The 18,335-nt window shown below is 41.1% G+C and overlaps 1 protein-coding gene across 2 annotated transcripts in view; it reads left to right on the forward strand.

The window, feature by feature from the left end:
- The window catches only part of slc2a1a (solute carrier family 2 member 1a), a 46,699-nt gene extending 29,193 nt beyond the window's left edge, over positions 1-17,506 (forward strand). For both annotated transcript variants that reach the window (XM_048561629.2, XM_059655648.1), the window contains 5 exons: positions 147-257; positions 363-464; positions 4,443-4,518; positions 14,269-14,396; positions 17,022-17,506. In XM_048561629.2, the coding sequence (XP_048417586.1) occupies positions 147-257; positions 363-464; positions 4,443-4,518; positions 14,269-14,396; positions 17,022-17,246 (642 nt within the window). In that variant the 3' untranslated portion in view covers positions 17,247-17,506. The remainder of the gene's footprint in view (positions 1-146; positions 258-362; positions 465-4,442; positions 4,519-14,268; positions 14,397-17,021) is intronic.
- The last annotated feature ends 829 nt before the right edge of the window (positions 17,507-18,335 follow it).

Raw genomic sequence — 18,335 nt, forward strand, 5'->3', positions numbered from 1 at the left:
GCAATGACACTTACAGATGCCAAATCTTAATTCTCCACCAGGAACTCAAAATGACAGGAAAAATAGCGGGAGCTGATTGCATAATAACATTAAGAAATCCGTATCAGTAATCGCTCTTCATCTACTGAGACTATTTCTGTTTGCAGATCTATTATTATGCTGACAGCATATATCGATCAGCAGGAGTGAAAGAAAATGACATTCAGTATGTCACTGTTGGAACAGGAGCTGTTAATGTGTTCATGACCATAGCAGCAGTAAGTCCTAATAGCGTTGTCTTTAACAGGCATTTCTAGATCTGCATGTTACTGCTGTACATTCATATTTCTGAGCTCAGTGTATTACATTATTGTGTTCTCCAGATTTCTATAGTCGAAGCTTTAGGACGAAGGAAGCTTCTCCTGTTTGGATTTGCGATTTGTTGCATTTCATGTGCAGTGTTAACAACAAGTCTAAATCTTCAGGTTCGTTCGTTCTCTTCCTCTGCGCAAAGTCTTAAAATGTATTCCGCACAACAAACATGCAGAATAATGGATAACTGTTTGTTTGCCACTGTGGACTCTATGACCTTGAAGTTACTCTGAGCAATAAAAGCAGATTATTTCTAATCTTTGGCCACATGGTGTAATGTAAGAGTGCAGGCAGTTTGGAGGACCCTCCTTAATGGATGTGCTCGAGACCCTGTCCAAGGTCGTCAGTATCAAGTCCAGGCAACAGTCTGTCGAGTGGGCTATTAGGTCTGACAGCCTGATTCTATTCCATGGTCATGTCTGCACGAGATATCTCTGGAGAGGGTGCACCTGCTTTGCTTGAGGTCTTCCACAGGTGGATTCCACAGAGGCTGGAGAGTATCATTTCCCCTGCCCCCTCGCAACATTTCAATTTTAAATCTGTAAAGTTTTCTTTGAAACTTGGCCTTCTGGAAACAGGAAAGGGACCAGCAAGGGGGAGACAGAGAGGGGGGAGCAGAGAGGAGGAAACAGAGAGGAAGGAACAGAGATGGGGAAACAGAGAAGGGAACAGTTGGGGCGGAAACAGAGTTGGGGAAACAGAGAGGAGGGAACAGAGTGGGGGAAATGGAAGGGAAGAATGGGAAGTGGCTAAAGATGGGTGCAGAAATAGAGGGGAACATAATGGGGGAGAAACAGTGAGAAAGAAACAGAGAGACAGAGAGAGAAATATGCGGGGAGAAATAAACAACAGTGTGGTTGGTTAAGTGTTCCTTTAAAGAATTGTCACTCATTTATTTAATTAATTCATTTCATTGGAGTATTCAAAGTATTATAGAAGCACATAAGTGCCTATTGCAGATGAAATTCCTTTGCATCGTGTTTTGGCTAAGGCAGCAGGTTACAGGCTACCAACAGCGGAAAATTAATTCAGGAAGGAATTTCACACAAGCACAATGATTATTGTTTCTGGATGCGATAAGCTGCAATTCAAAAACTTTTGTGATTTTATGTCATTGTTTCTGTGCTCATTTTATATGTTTGAGTGTGTTAAGGCTTGTTGGGTTGTGGAGACCAACTTGTTTCCCATCGCAAATCGTGGGGCTTCAAATACACACGCCTTCCATTGTACTCAATCATTCTGAAAAAGGCTTTAGTCCTAGTTGTCTTGTGCCTTCACTGTTTGCTCAGCAGCCACAAGGCCTGGAATACAGTACAATTGGTTTATTCATAATTCAGTTTATGCCATGAGAGCAATGTCTGGACAATTTATTTATATTGCATGAACACATTGCCCTTACTTATTTATAATTTGACTTTTATACATAGCTTTGTTGATTTCCTGTGACACTGCTGATTTATTCCTTTCTCTAAGAAAATTAAGGATGTCATACTTCCACGACGTTCAACTTTGTTATTGCAATAAAAACAATCAATTTCACTTTGTCATGATTGTCCCTTTTGTGATGTAAAATGTACGACTTATAGGTATAATTTTTAGTTTAAAAACACTGAAGAACTGCAGATGCTGGAAATCAGAAATTACTGAGTGGTGTGTTCTGAAGAAGGGCCACTGGACCCAGAACATTGATTCTGATTTCTCTGTACAGATGCTAACAAACCTACTGAGTTTTTTCCAGCAATTTCTGATTCTGTTTTTAATTTTTTATATTCTTTAGTGCAAATTTAGTTTAGTAACCAATGGGTTTTTCTGTGTGCCTTTAATTATCAATCATTAATTTTTAAGTATTTCTGTAGCCATGGTGATTTCTTCTAAAAACAGATTCTGAAGCCTGGCTGTAGATTTGGTGGATTTGGGCATTGCTAATGGATTGCTGATTATTTTAGATTGTTGCTACCAGCATGGTAATTAATGGGGCGTCAAAGACTTGTGAGAGTTTAGAACTTGGCATTTTTAAGGCTTAATTAAATGCCCAAAGCTAAAAGAGAGGGACCTTTCCTTTCACATTGGAATTTGCATGAGGCAGGCCTGTGAAGTCCTTAGAATGGCATGGCCATATAGAAAAGTGCTCCTGAGAAGAGAAAGATAGATGTACTGAACTTTATTAGCCTAGAGTGAAGGGTTAGTTTTACTCCAAGGTCAGAAGTGTTGGGATAAAACCCTAACGAAGTTACCTAAAGCTGACACAGATCTTCACTAACTCTGTTCACCCTGTGTAACACCCCCAACCTCCCAAGGATCTGACCCAGTTACATGCCACTTTCCTGAGTTTGTGCTCATCCCATTTGCAAAGGGAAAGCCCACTGGACCACCAGCAATGGGGATCCTAGTTTGAAGAACATCCCAGGACTATGTGCCATAAGGGAGCAACTACTGAAATGTCAAAATTGGCAAAGAGACCAGCCAGTTCCAGACATCAGACCAAAACTCATACTGAAGGTCAAGCCCCAGTAGTGTTGGCAATTGACTGAAGGCAAACAGAGCTACTATAATGCTTCTCGATCTACTGGGGCCAGGGGTGGGTGCATACACCCTTTACTGATGCATTCTCTGTCTGAGAACCTCTATGTGCATGATGACCTCAGCAAGGGACAGTAAACAGGGAACAGGAAATGCTCTGGGAATTTTGATGCAACTCTAGAGAACATAATATTAAACTACAGCATCAAATCTCTATAACTTCTCTCCATCATTAGTAGATAATAATTAACATTTTTTTGTAAATAACCATTAGCTCAGCAGTTAATTATTTTGGATCTAACTAAGATTAGTAAAATACTTGAGCTGGCAAAGTAAGATTCAGCTCAAGTTAATTCCTGGAAAGTAGACTTGTGTCTTCATGTTTATATTTTTCCCATATATCTTCATCGATCATACCTCCTACCAATGGCTCAGATACTGTCACCCAGGACCTTTTACTGGTGAGTTGGTCCAGCTTACCCATAATTCTGCACTGATCAAACCTCTGATCAGGATATTGAAAGAGAGAAGAATTGCTCTCATCATGACAAAGCAGAGAAAAAGGACATTAAGATACATGATCTGATTACATTCTCCATGGCAATACCCTGACCAATCAGAGTCTACTTCTCTGGTCCAAAATTAATCATTGAGCTAAGATTGACCACTAACAGATCCTGCTGCTTCTCCATGCCAACCAGGGATCCTGGTATTTAAATTAATATACCCTTTCTAAGTTTGGTTTCTTGCTTCTCAGTCCTGATGAGTGTAAGATGAAAAGCTGTATCTTCTTGCCTCTTTTTACCAATGTTTACATTCTGGAATCAATCACCTGATCTAACTGAAGGGACAAAATGGTTGATTCTTGTTCCTATGTTCTATCTGATATTTCAGCTGTTCCTTTTTATATCAATGTCTGGGCTCTTCTTTTTTGAAAAGTACATTGGCAGCCTCTTGTGAATATGTTCAGTGACAGCCCACCACTAAAAAGAAAGGCCCAAACAAAACTTAACAGTCTATCAAGCCAGGTTTCACTATGGGATTTAACATGTCCAGTATGACCATCAGCTAGGATGATAACAGTGATGATATCACCTATAGCTATACCAGAGAAAGAATGAGAAAGTGGAAGAGAAAGAAAGAAAGAGAGAGAGAGAGAGAAAGCAAGGAAGGAAGTCAGACTTGCATTTATATAGGGTCTTCCACATCCTCAGGGTATCCCAATGAAGCCAATAAAGTGCTTTTGAAATGAGGTCATTGTTGAATGTAGATACAGCAGCCAATTTATTCACAGCAAACTCGCCCATACAGTAATGACATATAATTTTTTTGATATTAAATAAGTGAGAAACCTTGACCAGAATACTTAGGGCTAATTCCCCTGTTCTACATTGAAATATTGGCATGAGATCTAAATGTTCTGCTGACAGTTAATCCTTCATCAGTCCACACATTGCTTAATATCAATATGTTCGATGAACCCCCTATTTGGTGACAATTGTGAAACTGCAATGTAAAGTGAAGACGGATGTTAAAACGCATTAAAAAGCATAAATATGTTCTCTCCTCAGGATAACGTTGATGGAATGCCTTATCTAAGCATAGCCTGCATAATCATTTATGTTATGGGGCACGCAATAGGACCCAGTAAGTATAATAAGTATTCTTTTGTTTATTTGATTCTTCATACTCTCCTTTTTATGAAACCTCTTTGGCCTTATTTCAGTCTGTGTACTTTTGTGTATACGGCTGAGTTCTTCCCACATCAATAGATTTTGTTTTCAGTCATGTCGAATTTGGTTTAATACGGTTGGATTTCAAATTGAGTTTTACAAGTAACTTAGACAGAACAGCCACTGATTGTGGAATAACAATAACCCCAATAGTGAAGTGATACCCAGCTTCACAGCAAAATACAGCACTGTAGTGCCATAAAATGAACCTGCATTTATATAATGCACTCTGACTTCTCCATATGCTCCTATGTACTCATCTAACAAATGAATTGAAGGCGAGTTACAATTGCAGATGGAGAGTGGAGTTGAGGATAATCAGGTCAACAATGATCTCAGTGGGTGTTGGGTGGACTTGATGGGCTGAATGGTCTACTTCAGCTCTTACATCTTCTGCTTAAGTCACTGCCATTTTGAAATCTCTATGTACAACAGATGAAGGATCAACTCATCTGCTTGTGAGAGATGACCTCAGGTGAATTCCCTCCTTTATTGCTTGAATTGTCAGACCTGAACAAGTATGTTTGCAGTTTAAAGGTCCATCCGATGGATAGGAGTCCCGTATTTCCTTGGGTTTAGGAGGAGGCAATGGCTAGTGGTATTATTGCTGCAGTATTCATCCAGAGGCCCAGGGAATGTTCTGGGAACTCAGATTTAAATCCTGCCCTGGTAGATGGTGGAATTTGAGGTCAATGAATTATTTAAAGAGTGTAATGATGTCTGTGAAACGGTTGTCAATTGTCAGGAAAAACGCTTCTCGTTCACTAATGTCCTTTAAGGAGGAAAACTACCGTCCTTACCTGGTCTGGACTACATATGACTCCAGGCCCACAGCAGTGGTCGACTCTTAACTTCCCTCTGGGCAATTAGGGATGGACAATTAATGCTTTTCTAGGCAATGATACTCACAACCGCTGAGTGGATAAAAACTTAAGTAATTGAATTGCTACATGACTTGGATTTTTAGGTTGTTGAAACTAAGATTTGAAGCCTTGCTGAGTTACAATCTTTCACCTCTGACATGTTTAACATGTTGTTCTTTTCCAATCCAAACAAAAAAACACAAAGAACTTCAGATGCTGGAAATCAGAAACCAAAACAGAAATTGCTGGAAAATCTCAGCCAGTTGGTCAGCATCTGTGGACAGAAAGCAGATTTAATGTTTCGGGTCTGGAGAACTGACATTCTGAAGAGGGGTCGTCGGACCCAAAATGTTAAGTCTGCTTTCTCTCCACAGCTGCTGAATGACCTGTGGATTTTCACCAGCAATTTTACTTTTTTGTTCCTTTTCCAATCTAATTGTATCTTATGTCGGAGAAAAAGGTTGGATAATTTAAAAGAAGTTGTAAAACAAATATTGGGATGGGGATTGTGGTGATGATGCAAATCATCAAAATTTACCTGGTTCTGTCCCATGGACTTGTTCTGGGATTGTCTGCTGCAGTACCAGCAATGGCCACAGCACCCAGTGGCACTACTGAGGCTGAGGAACTTCCAACTCCCTGATGGATCCTTCAGTTTGTCCTTCGGTGCTGTGGAAGCGCTGAGGAAAGACAGTTAACTGTATAATTGCCATGGTATTCTGCAGGGGAGAAATTACCACCAGCTTTCTAGCCATATCCCTCCACTATATACTCAGCTTTTGTTTTGTGTAGGGTTTGTACCCACATGTATCCTTCTGGACCAGAATGTGGACACCATACGGTGGAATTGCATTGGACAACTGTTAAATTGGATCTGCATACTAAAGCTTAAAAATATTCACATGATGAATGAATCTTTTGTGCAACTGAATTATTTATATTCCTTCTCAATCAGACTCTGTATATAGCAACCCTGAGGCTGAACAGTATTTATAACTCAAGGAGCCTGACTGAACATGAGCTTGTCCCTTGTGTGTTTTGAGGTTGATCACTTTCCAAACACGGTGTCACATTGTTCACATTGGTAAAGTGATACTGACTCCATGAGAAAGGAACAACTGGAATCTAATGTAGGAAATCAGAACCACAGCCACACACTGAATCATAGAAGTAAAAACATCAAAATCTTTGCAAATGCTCAGCAGCTCAAGCAACATCTGTGGAGAGAATGCAAACCTAAAGTAATCCACAGGCCCAACGCTAATGCTCTGAGGAAATACGTTCACATTCTCACCATGACAGCTGGGGGGGTTTGTATTCAAATGATAAAATCTGGAATTGAGTTTTAATCTCAGTAATGACGACCAAATAACCAGGGTCGTTCTGAAAAAGGATCACTGGCATTGGTTTAACATGGTACAGAAACGATATAAAAGGGACCTAAGGGGCAACTTAGAGGGTGGTGCGTGTGTGGAATGAGCTGCCAGAGGAGGTGGTGGAGGCTGGTACAGTTACAACATTTAAAAGGCATCTGGATGGGCTTATGAGTTGGAAGGGTTTAGAGGGCAATGAGCCACGTTGGGGCAGCACAGGGGCTCAGTGGTTAGCCCCTGCCTCCTCACAGTGCCAGGGACTCAGGTTCAATTCCAGCCTCGGACGAGTGTCTGTGTGGGGTCAATTAATCTTTCCTGCACTCCAGTCAGCTGCTTGAACATGTAACCCACTGTGGTTTTTCTTTTTCGGAATGTGGATGCTGCTGGTATTTGAAACCCATCCAGTATTGCCTTCAAACTCCCTGTGACCGGTGGATTGGCCGTGCTAAATTGCCTGCAGTGTTCAGGGGTGTGTAGATTAGGTGGTTATAGGGGAATGTGTCTGACTGGGATGCTCTGAGGGTTGGTGTGGACTTGTTGGGCTGAATGGCCTGTTTCCACACTGTAGAGATTCTATGATCACTTCCTTCCCTCAAACAAATTAGCAAATATTTATGATAAAACAAAGAACTACAGATGCTGCAAATCTGAAACAAAAGTAGAAATTGCTGGAGAAACTCAGCAGGCCCAGCAGCACCTGTGGAGAGAAAGCAGAATTAATGTTTTGGGCCCAGAGTCATTCAGCATGGAAACAGATCCTTTGGTCCAATTTGTCCATGCTGACCAGATATCCTAAATTAATCTAGTCCTTTTTGTCAGCATTTCATAGGATCATAGAATCACTACACTGTGGTAGCAGGCCATTTGACCCATTGAGTCCACACTAACCCTCTGAACAGCATACAGCCCACTCCATGCAACCCTGCATTTTTCATAGCTAACCTTCACATCCCTGGGCACTTGAACATAGCCACGATGGGAAATTTAGCACAGCTAATCCACCTAGCCTGCACATCTTTGGATTGTGGGAGGAAGCTGGAGCACCTGGAGGAAACCCATGCAGACATGGGGAGAATGTGCAAACCCCACATAGATGGTCACCTGATGGTGGAATTGAACCTGGGTCCCTGGTGCTGTGAGGCAGCAGTGCTAACCATTCAGCCACTGTGCCGCCCCCACTTCAGTTTAACAGATTTTCTGTTAAAGGAAATCTGTTGTCCTCACCTGGTGTGGTCTATATGTGACTCCAGCCCACAGAAATGTGGCTGACTCATTACAGCCATCCAAAATAATCAGCAACTTATGAAGTTTGAAGGCAATACTGGATGGGTTTCAAATACCAGCAGCATCCACATTCTGAAAAAGAAAAACCACAGTGGGTTACATGTTCAAGCAGCTGACTGGAGTGCAGGAAAGATTAATTGACCAAAGGAGCAAGGTATTTAGGGGAAATTGGGGAATAATGGGGAAACACAAATGAAAGATGGGCCCAGTGCAAATTATTAAAGAATGTCAAAAGAAATTGTGAGTCATAATTGGAGATCTTAAGTTTACAAAGCTCATATTAAGATTGGAAATGTATAAAATACCTTTTATAAGAATGAGTCATTTGTGGCATATAGATGTCACTGACTGGGCCAGTATTATTGCCTATCACTTTTTTTTTCCTTTATTCATTCTCAGGATGAGGGCATCACTGGCTAGGCAGCATTTATTGCCCATCTCTAATTGTTAAGAGTTAACCACATTGCTGTGAGTCTGGAGTCACATGTAGGCCAGACCAGGTAAAGATGGCAGTTTCGCTCCCTAAAGGACATTAGTGCACCAAATGGGGTTTTCCAACAATCAACAATGGTTGTCATCATTAGGTTCTTAATTCCAGATATTTATTGAATTCAAATTCCACCATCTTCTGTGGCAGAATTCGAACCCAGGTCTCCAGAACATTATCTGGGTCTCTGGATGAACAGTCCAACAATAATACCACTCGGCCATTGCCTCCCAGGATTGTGGCAATGATGCAAACCATCAGAATTTATCTGGTTCTGTCCCATGGACTTGTTCTGGGATTGTCTGCTGCAGTACCAGCAATGGCCATGGCACCCAGTGGCACTACTGAGGCTGAGGAACTTCCAACTCCCTGATGGATCCTTCAGTTTGTCCTTAGGTGCTGTGGAAGCTCTGAGGAAAGACAGTTAACTGTATAATTGCCATGGTATTCTGCAGGGGAGAAATTACCACCAGCTTTCTAGTCATATCCCTCTACTATATATTCAGCTTTTGTTTTGTGTAGGGTTTGTACCCACATATATCTGTCTGGACCAGAATGCGGACACGATACAATGGAATTGCATCGGTCAACTATTATATTGGATCCCCATATTAAAGCTTAAAAATATTTGACAATGGGTTCACAGTCATCATAAGATTCTTAATCTAAGACATTTTAGTGAATTCAAATTCCACCATTTGCCATAGTAGGATTCAAGCTTGGATCCCTAGAACATTCCACACACGCACCACCCTCTAAGTTACCCCTTAGGTCTCTGGATTAATAGTCCAGCAATAATACCACTTGGCCATGCCCATCAAGAAGGTGGTGATGCTCTGCCTTTTTGAACTGCTCCAATCTGTTTGTTGTTGGGGGCCCTCCATAATGCTGTGAGGGAAGAAGTTTCAGGATTTTGATCTAGCAACCCTGAAGGAAGGCCAATATATTTCCAATCCAGGATGGTAAGTGGCTTGCAGGGGAACTTTCAGGACAGGGTTTTCCCATGTATCTGCTGCCCTTGTCCTTCTGCATGGTAAAGGTTCGTGGTTTGGAAAGTGCTATCTAAGGGGTTAATTTGAGTTGCTACAGTGCATTGTGTAGACATTATATACTGCTGCCACTGTGAGGTGAGTGTTGGAGAGAGTAAATGTTGAAGGTGTATGGAGTGCCAATCAAGCTATTACTTGAGCTTGAGTTGCATTTCATTGAAACAGCACTGGACATTGTGGACAGAGGGATGAGAGCGGCAGAAGGATACAGTAATAAAGTAGTGAATGGTCGGTATTGAGGTCATAGCAGTAGACTGTCCGGAACTGTTCAGTAAGGCAAAACCCTCAAATGCATGAGGTCTCCCCAGTGAACAAGAGAATTCATTGCCAGCAGTGAATATACTATAGTAACTGGAACTAATGCAAGTAGAATCATAGGAGCAAATTACTGCAGAAACTGGAATCTGTACTGAAAACAAAATATTCTGGAGATCCCAGTGGGTTAGACAGCATCCACAGAGAGACAGCCAAGCTAACGTTTCGAGTCCAGATGACTCTTCTTCAGAGCTGGTGTGATGTGTGGAGGTTGCAGCATTTATTGGGGGTGCTGGTGGTGAAATGTTGGGGGAGAAAAGGCATTGATAGTTCAGAATAATTGATCAGAATGTGAAAATGGCAGAACGATGGTGTGCCTAACTGCCAACTAGAAAGAACAGATAATCCCACTGGAGTTGGAGGAGTGGAATGGAACAATAGGAAACAGGACATCTGGCTGAGAGAGTGATAGAGACAGAAGTCCTTACCATCATTATCAAAATCCTGGATATGCAGTTCACTTAGCAAAAGCTTTCGAGCTACAAAACAAGAGCTAGAAGGTGGGTCCTGTGCAGATTTTTTTTTAGTCCAGATATGACAGACTGAGTGGCCTTGCTCTGTAACTTTTTCTTTATTCTGCATTTTCAAAGGCTGTGCCAGTCTTCACTTCAGTTTGAGCCATCGAAACTAATGATAGTCCCCAACCCATTCTCATCACAGGTAATGTTCCTCCCTTTCATACTTCTCCAAAATAGCACCACTCTTTCGGAGTTTAAGAGTCAAAGCCTCACCAGTACGTCCCAACATCATCCAGGCTGACAAGAACAAAATCAGATATGCAGTGGAGGCCGGGACGTTGGATGCCTTCAAGGCAGAGATCGACAAATTCTTGATCTCACAAGGAATCAAAGGCTACGGGGAGAGTGCAGGGAAGTGGAGTTGAAATGACCATCAGCCATGATTTAAATGGCGGAGTGGACTTAATGGGCCGAATGGCCTTATTTCCACTCCTATGTCTTATGGTCTTATGGTCTTATGGACATTTTTGTAGCCAGATGTGTTTCTAGGTGAACGTCAAAGACCCAATGGCATTATTTAGAAACCATCAAAGCAATTAGCCCACAGAGAGATTATTTACACAGGTTAGGGAAGGTTACACCTCTGGAATTATTTAAGAAACAGTTGGAGGCCTCTGTGGGTGAACGAGAGGGTCACGTTGAATAGATGGAATAAAGTATGGGAGGCAACAGCCTTATGGTATTTTCGCTGGACTGTGTATCCAGAAATCCAAGTAATGTTCTGGAGACCTGGATTCAAATCCTGCCGGGGCAGATGGTGGAATTTGAAGTCAGTAAAAATTTGGAATTAAGAGTCTAATGATGAGCATTGTTAATTGTTGGGGGGGAGCCCATCTCATTCACTAATGCCCTTTAGTGAAAGAAGCTTCCATTTGTTCCTGGAGTTGGCCTATGTGTGACTCCAGACCAACAGCAATGTGGTTACCCTGTGAGGAATTCAGCAAGGGCAATAAATGCTGGCCCATGAATGTAAAAAAACGGAATTGAAAAAGAAACTTTGTTATATTTATCCAGTGAACGCCATTCTGCATGGGAAATCCTGGTCACAACTTGTCTGCAAAGATGTTCTGGACAGCCAAGCTTGCTGCATTGACCAGACCTGAATGGCTCAGTGATCCCTATGGCTGAGGGATGGTATCCATCAGGAGGACGTACACAGCATGGATAAATCCCTAGGAGAGTGAAGCCAGCAGATCAGCACTAATCTGCTGAGCAGATTCACAGGGCAGGCTGAAAGGAACTTGAGACTGCAGAATCTCTCGCTGACTTAGGGCCAGAACATTGCTCTTTAAACATCAAAGCATTCACTCCATTACACAGCCAAAGCTTTACTCCGTGGCTTTTCTTTGCATGTCCAAGAGTTTAATTTATCTGTTTTATTTCTGTATCCTATTCATCTGCCTCCTGCTCCCAGCCCTGCCATCCCAAGAATGTGCAATATTTCTGGGGAAGTGTTGTTCCTTTAACTTGCTGTGCCATAAAATAGAAGGACACGGGGTCACTAATTGATTAGCATTGGCAGGGTGCCTGTGGGCAGTCATTTGACTGCCCTTGGCTGGGATGATAGGCAGACTGGGGAAATAAAAAATGTCTTTTATATATGAAAAAGCAAGTTTGACCCATTTACATTGAAAATGGAAATGAAAGAGAGGAAATGTTTGTACCCTGACAAATTGCAATTTTAATGCAGTGAATATCTCAAGATGCTTCATAGGAGCATAAACTAAACAAAATTTGATGCTGAGCCATGTAAGGAGACATCTGGACAGATGACCAAACATTTGGTCAAAGAGATTTAAGAGTTTTAATGAACTTCTTCTAGGAGGAGAGAGAACAAGAGAGAAGAGAGGTTTAAGAGACAATTACAGACACTGGAGCCTAAATTCACGATTCAATGTGATTAATGTGAGCATCCATCAAGGATTAAGTTTGTGCTTGAGGCCTACTTGAAAATCTAAATGTAGTTTAATGATCAAGTTGTGACCTCCCTCTGCTAAAAATCTCATTGTAAGTGGTAACCAACTCGACAGCTTAAAAAAGAGGTGGAGAATTTGGGACAACCTGACATTGTGAACCGTTCTATAGAAATGCAATTTCTTGAAGTCATATGAACTAACACTGACAATGGCAGACAGGAAAACAAATTGCTTTTGTCTCTGCAATCTGCGGCACACAACTCGTACTATACAATATATACTCACCAGCTCACAGGTGACGTGGTGGTTCAGTGGTTAGTGCTGCTGCCTCACGGTGCTAGGGACCCTGGTTCGACCCCAGCTATCTGTGTGGAGTTTGCATGTTCTCCCTGTGTCTCTGTGGGTTTGTGCTGGTTGCTCTGGTTTCTTCCTGTTGTCCAAAGATGCGCAAATTAAGTGGATTGGCTTTGCTAAATTGCCCGTAGTGTTCAAGGGTATGTGGATAGGATAGGGGCAAGCATCTGGGTGGGATGCTCTTTGGAGGGTCTGTGTAGATTCGAATGGCCTGCTTCCACACTGTGGGGATTCTATGATTCTCACCCAAATTCTATAATATCAGCCTAGAAACACAGGTATGGATTATCCACAGTTGGATAATTCTAACAAATGAAAATAAGCCCCATTTTTGTAATAGCAGCTTGGTAGTCTTGACCTTCATGCAACATCGGACCTGGAGTGTACGTCCATGTTTCCACATAATATAACTTCATGGTAGCAATGAGGCTGCACAACAGTAGTATGGGATGAAACTGTGATACTTTGCCTCAGATAAGACTTTTCCACAAAGAGGCCTTCGGTCCATCATAAAGTCAGAAGTGGGAATTTCTTGCTGATGATTAAATAATATTGAGCAGCATTTGCAATACCTCAGAAGCTGAAACAGTCTCTGTCCAAATGCAGCAAGACCTAGACAATATCCAGGCTTGAGCTGACATTCACACAGTGCAACCACCAATAACCATCTGCAACAAGACCAAATCTAAACCCTTGATATTCAACGTCATTTCACACTGGATCCACAACCACTTCCAGCTAGAAAGACAAGGGCAGCAGATACATGGGAACACCCTCACCTCCAAGTTCCTTCAGTGTCGCTGGTCAAAATCCTGGAACTCCCTCCCTTTCAGCATTGCAGGTGCCCCTACGCTAGATAGACTAGATAGATTCCAGAAGGATCGCGCATCACATTCTCTGAGGCAATAAACACTGGCCCAGCCAGCAAATCCCACATCCCAAGATTGAATAGAAAGAACAGAAAGAATCCTTTCCATTTTTCCAGCTGGTTAGAGCCGCGGCACCAACCAAACTTGAATCTGAACCTGAGATTCAACAAAGGATTTTCAGACAAGGGCAAAGAATTTTGATCTTACATGAAATGGAGGTTGATTTGTTTTCTTCATTCACAGGATGAGGGCATCGCTGGCAAGGCAACATTTATTGCCCATCCCTAATTGCCCAGAGAGCAGTTACAGGTCAACCACATTGTTGTTGGTCTGGAGTCACATGTAGGCTGGACCAGATAAGGATGGCAGTTTCCTTCCCTAAAGAACATTAGTGAACCAGATGGGGTTTTCCAACAATCGACAATGGATTCATGATCATCATTAGACTCTTAGTTCCAGATATTCATTGAATTCAAATTCCACCATCTGCTGTGGCGGGATTCGAACCCAGGTCCCCAGAACATTATCTGGGTCTCTGGATTAACAGTCCAATGCTTCCCCATTAATTTTGGAAGAACATTGTGGAATATCTGCTATTGTCACTAACTGCACTCATTCTACCTTTCTCAATTCAAGGCCCTATCCCATATGTGATAACAACAGAAATGTTTCGTCAGTCTTCCCGGCCAGCTGCTTTCATGGTGGCAGGGTCAGTGCATTGGTTATCCAACTTCACTGTGGGTCTTATTTTCCCATTTTTAGAGGTAAGTGTCACCCTACATTCACTCACTTGATGTCTAAATGTTGACCTTAATATTTTGAAATCTACTCTGAGAGGTTTGAACCTGATTATCAAGCACTGCTAACCCAAATCAGAAAACTTCACTGGGAGAAACGATGGCGACAGCCAATTAGGAATGAGAGAAATTGTAAAACTTGTGCTTCTGAGCCTGGTTCAGGACCTAAGAAACATGGAAAATCGGTGCAGGAGTAAGCCATTCAGCCCATTGAGCTCTACCTTTCCATAAGATCATGGCTGATCACATAACTCATTACTTTATGCTTTCCTCCCTTGCCTTTTGATCACTTTAGCCCTAAAACCTACATCTAACTCCTTCTTTGGTTGAGGTGTGTCTAAATGGGATACAGATAGAGAAATAAACATAAGCACAGTCATTCCTCCATATCCACGAGGGTTCAATTCCTGAGGAACCCCAATGGATGGTGAAAGCCTCCAGTGTAGAGCTCATTTAAAGGTAGGTTAAAAATCATGGATATGTGAGTGTTGTCCGCAAATGTCAATTTTTGTTATTACTTTTTTTTTGGCATGGATAAGAAAATTCACAATTCGTTGATACAGAGGATATACTGCCTTTAACTCTTGTTGTTCCACTGTTCACTCAGCTCAACATATACCTTTATTGCTGGCTTATTTATATATATAGAAATCTTACAATAGGACAAAATGTACAAACATATGAGCACATTAGCAGATAGGTTGGAATAGGAAACAAAAGTGAAAAGACGAAATTAATGGTTGTTTGTCTGAAAGCAGACAGCGTTCACAACAAGGTAGACAAATTGAGGGTATAAATAAAAATAAATAAGTATGACATGAAAATCATTACATAGTCAGAAGGTGTCCCAAAAGAAGTACATATTCAAAAATACTCAACCCTTTCTAAGGATTGGAAGGAACAAAAAGGGGATGAAGTGATGCTGTTAGTAAAGCATGTAATCAGTGCAGTACTCTGGAACGATCCTGGTTCAAATGGTCAAGATGGAGAACCCATTTAAGTGAAAATAAAAAGTAGCAAAAGATAGAAATCATTGGTGAGAGTAATTTATATATCACCTGAATAACTACACCAGAGAAGAAAAAGATCAAGAAGAAAATTAGTGTTTGTAAGACATACTATCATTAGTAATGAGTAATTTTAAGCTTTATTTGACCTATACAGAAATAAAATTGGCAAAGCTAGCCAGAAGGAAGAGTTCGTAAAGTGTTTTGGGATAGTTTCTAAGACGTGCATTCTGGAACTAATTGGAAACAGGTATTGTAGACCTAGTAATGAGTAGTGAGACAGGATTAATTTATGACCTCATAGTAAAGTTGAAAGGGTTCAGAGCAGATTTACAAGGGTGTGTCTGGGGTTGGAGGGTTTGAGCTATACGGAGAGGCTGAACAGGCTGGAATGATCTGCCAGAGGATGTGGCAGAGGCTGGTACAATTACAACATTTAAAGGGCACATGAATAGGAAGGGTTTAGAGAGATACGGGCCAAATGCTGGCAAATGGGACTAGATTTATATAGGATATCTGATCGGCATGGACGAGTTGGACCAAAGGGTCTGTTTCCATGCTGTACATCTCTATCACTCTGTAACCCTAAGTGATTCTCTAATAAAGACTATTCCCATCATGAAGGAATTTCATATTAAGTTTGAAGGTAAGAAACTTGCAGCTGAAACTAAGTATTTAAAATTATATAAAGGAATTATAGAAGCGCAAAGATAGAATTGACTGAACTAGCCCAGGAAATAGATTAAAAAGTAAAATGGAGATTAGCAGTGGAAGACATTTAAGGTGATTTTAAGAAACAAATATTACACATTAGCGATGAACCATCCATGGTTAATCAAGGAAGTTATGAATTACATCAAATTGAAAAAAAGACATTCAATGCTGCAGAGATTAGAGTAGGCCAAAAGATTGCAATATGTTTAGAAATAAGCAAAAGTTGATTTTAGAAAGGGAAGATTAGAATTTGAGAGTGAACTAACAAAACAATTAAAAATGGGAAGACCTTGTACAACTACATGCAAAGGAAAGGAGTAGCTAAAATAAACATTGAGCCCTTAGAGGATGAGTCTGAGAGTTAATAGTGGGAAACAAGGAAATACAGATACTTTGAACAAACATTTTATATGCACCCTCCGTGGTAGAAGATAGAAAAAGCATCCCAAGAAAAATGCAAAATCCAGGGACCAGCTCAGAGAAGTCAAAATAACCACAACCACCAGAGAACAAATACCATGGAAATTAAAGGTCTAAATCTGACGTCCCCTGAACCGGATGCAGCCCATGACGTTTCGGGATAATTACAACAATGTTGGGAGTTCCTGCATTTTGAACCAGTGACAGAGAAGGAACGAGTGATATAGTTCCAAGCCAGGGTAGTGACTGGCTTAAAAGGGAACTTCATGTGCAGACTTCCCCTGACCTAAGTGTTAGAAGTCGAGGTTTAGAAGTTACTGCTGATTGCTACATCTGTTTATCATCTTGATATTCAATTGGATATTTCATTAATGACTGGGAATGGAAATTGGGAAATAATTGTATACTTATATTCCTCAGATGGCTAACTTCCAAAAACCTTCTCTTTCAGAAAGGACTCGGTGAATATAGTTTCATCATCTTTGGAGGCATCTGCTTGGCAACCTTTTTCTTCATTTTCATCATCATTCCCGAAACAAAAAACAAAACATTTCTGGAAATCAGCCAAATGTTTGCAAAGAAGAACAAAACTGAAATTAAACTGGAATCAGAGCACCTTGAATTGCACAAGAGGAACATAGATGAATGCAAGGCAGTGAAGAGCACAAGACTGTAGTCAAGTCTAAGATACCCTTTGAGTGAGGAGTGGTATAAGCAACAAATATAAGAGTTTGTCTCAATCACATTTGCCTTTCATTGCAGAGAAAGTGGGTCTATTATTATAAAGGACAGCTGAATTAGTAAACTTCCCGAAAACTTTTCAATTCTCCACCTTCTTCTTCTGGGTCCTGAACAATGTCCTTTAAAGCTTAGAGATAGTAGAACTGCAGATGCTGGAGAATCCAAGATAACAAAGTATAGAGCTGGACGAACACAGCAGGCCAAGCGGCATCATAGGAGCAGGAAAGCTGACGTTTTGGGCCTAGACCCTTCTTCAGAAATAGGGTTTCTGTAGAAAGGCCTAGGCCCAAAACGTCAACTTTCCTGCTCCTATGTTGCTGCTTGGCCTGCTGTGTTCATCCAGCTCTACCCCTTGTTATCTCCCTTGTTTAAAACTTACCTCTTTGACCAAACATTTAAGTCTCTTGTCCTAATGTCTCCTTTGTTGGCTCAGAGTCAATTATTATCTGATTATGCTCCTGTGAAGTGACTTGGTGTACTCTAATACATTTCAGGTACAATATTTATACATGAGATGGCATTCATTGCACAGCATATTGACAGTCAATTCAGTATTGTTAAGATTGTTCTGTAGCTCTGTGTTTGGTTAGTGAAACCATTGATATGCATTGAGATACATTTCAAACATCTTATTGTGAATTGAAGTGAGAGACGTTAAATAATGTTTCCAGAGAGACTAGAAGGAACAGATAATGGTTGTTAGCACTTTAGGTCATTTCACTGTGCTCATGGCTCTACCTAACGCAAGTTATTGTTTCAATGCAGTTGCGAAGACATGTCAACATACACCAGGCAATAGTTGACATTTAACAATAGTACATTTCTACGATAGTTTTATAATTCACTGCTTCCCACAATATAGAAATATTGGTGTTACTGACAAATATAGGAGTAGGGCTAGGATATTTGGCTTGTGTTGTTTTGATTGAGGATCCAGCTAAGCCATTTACCATTGGAAACAGAAGGTTTACAAGTTGCCCACTGCAGGGACCTTGGTGACCAAGTGGCAGAAAACTTCGATCGT

Source organism: Stegostoma tigrinum, chromosome 28 (assembly GCF_030684315.1).
Source record: "Stegostoma tigrinum isolate sSteTig4 chromosome 28, sSteTig4.hap1, whole genome shotgun sequence".
Lineage (NCBI taxonomy): Eukaryota > Metazoa > Chordata > Chondrichthyes > Orectolobiformes > Stegostomatidae > Stegostoma > Stegostoma tigrinum.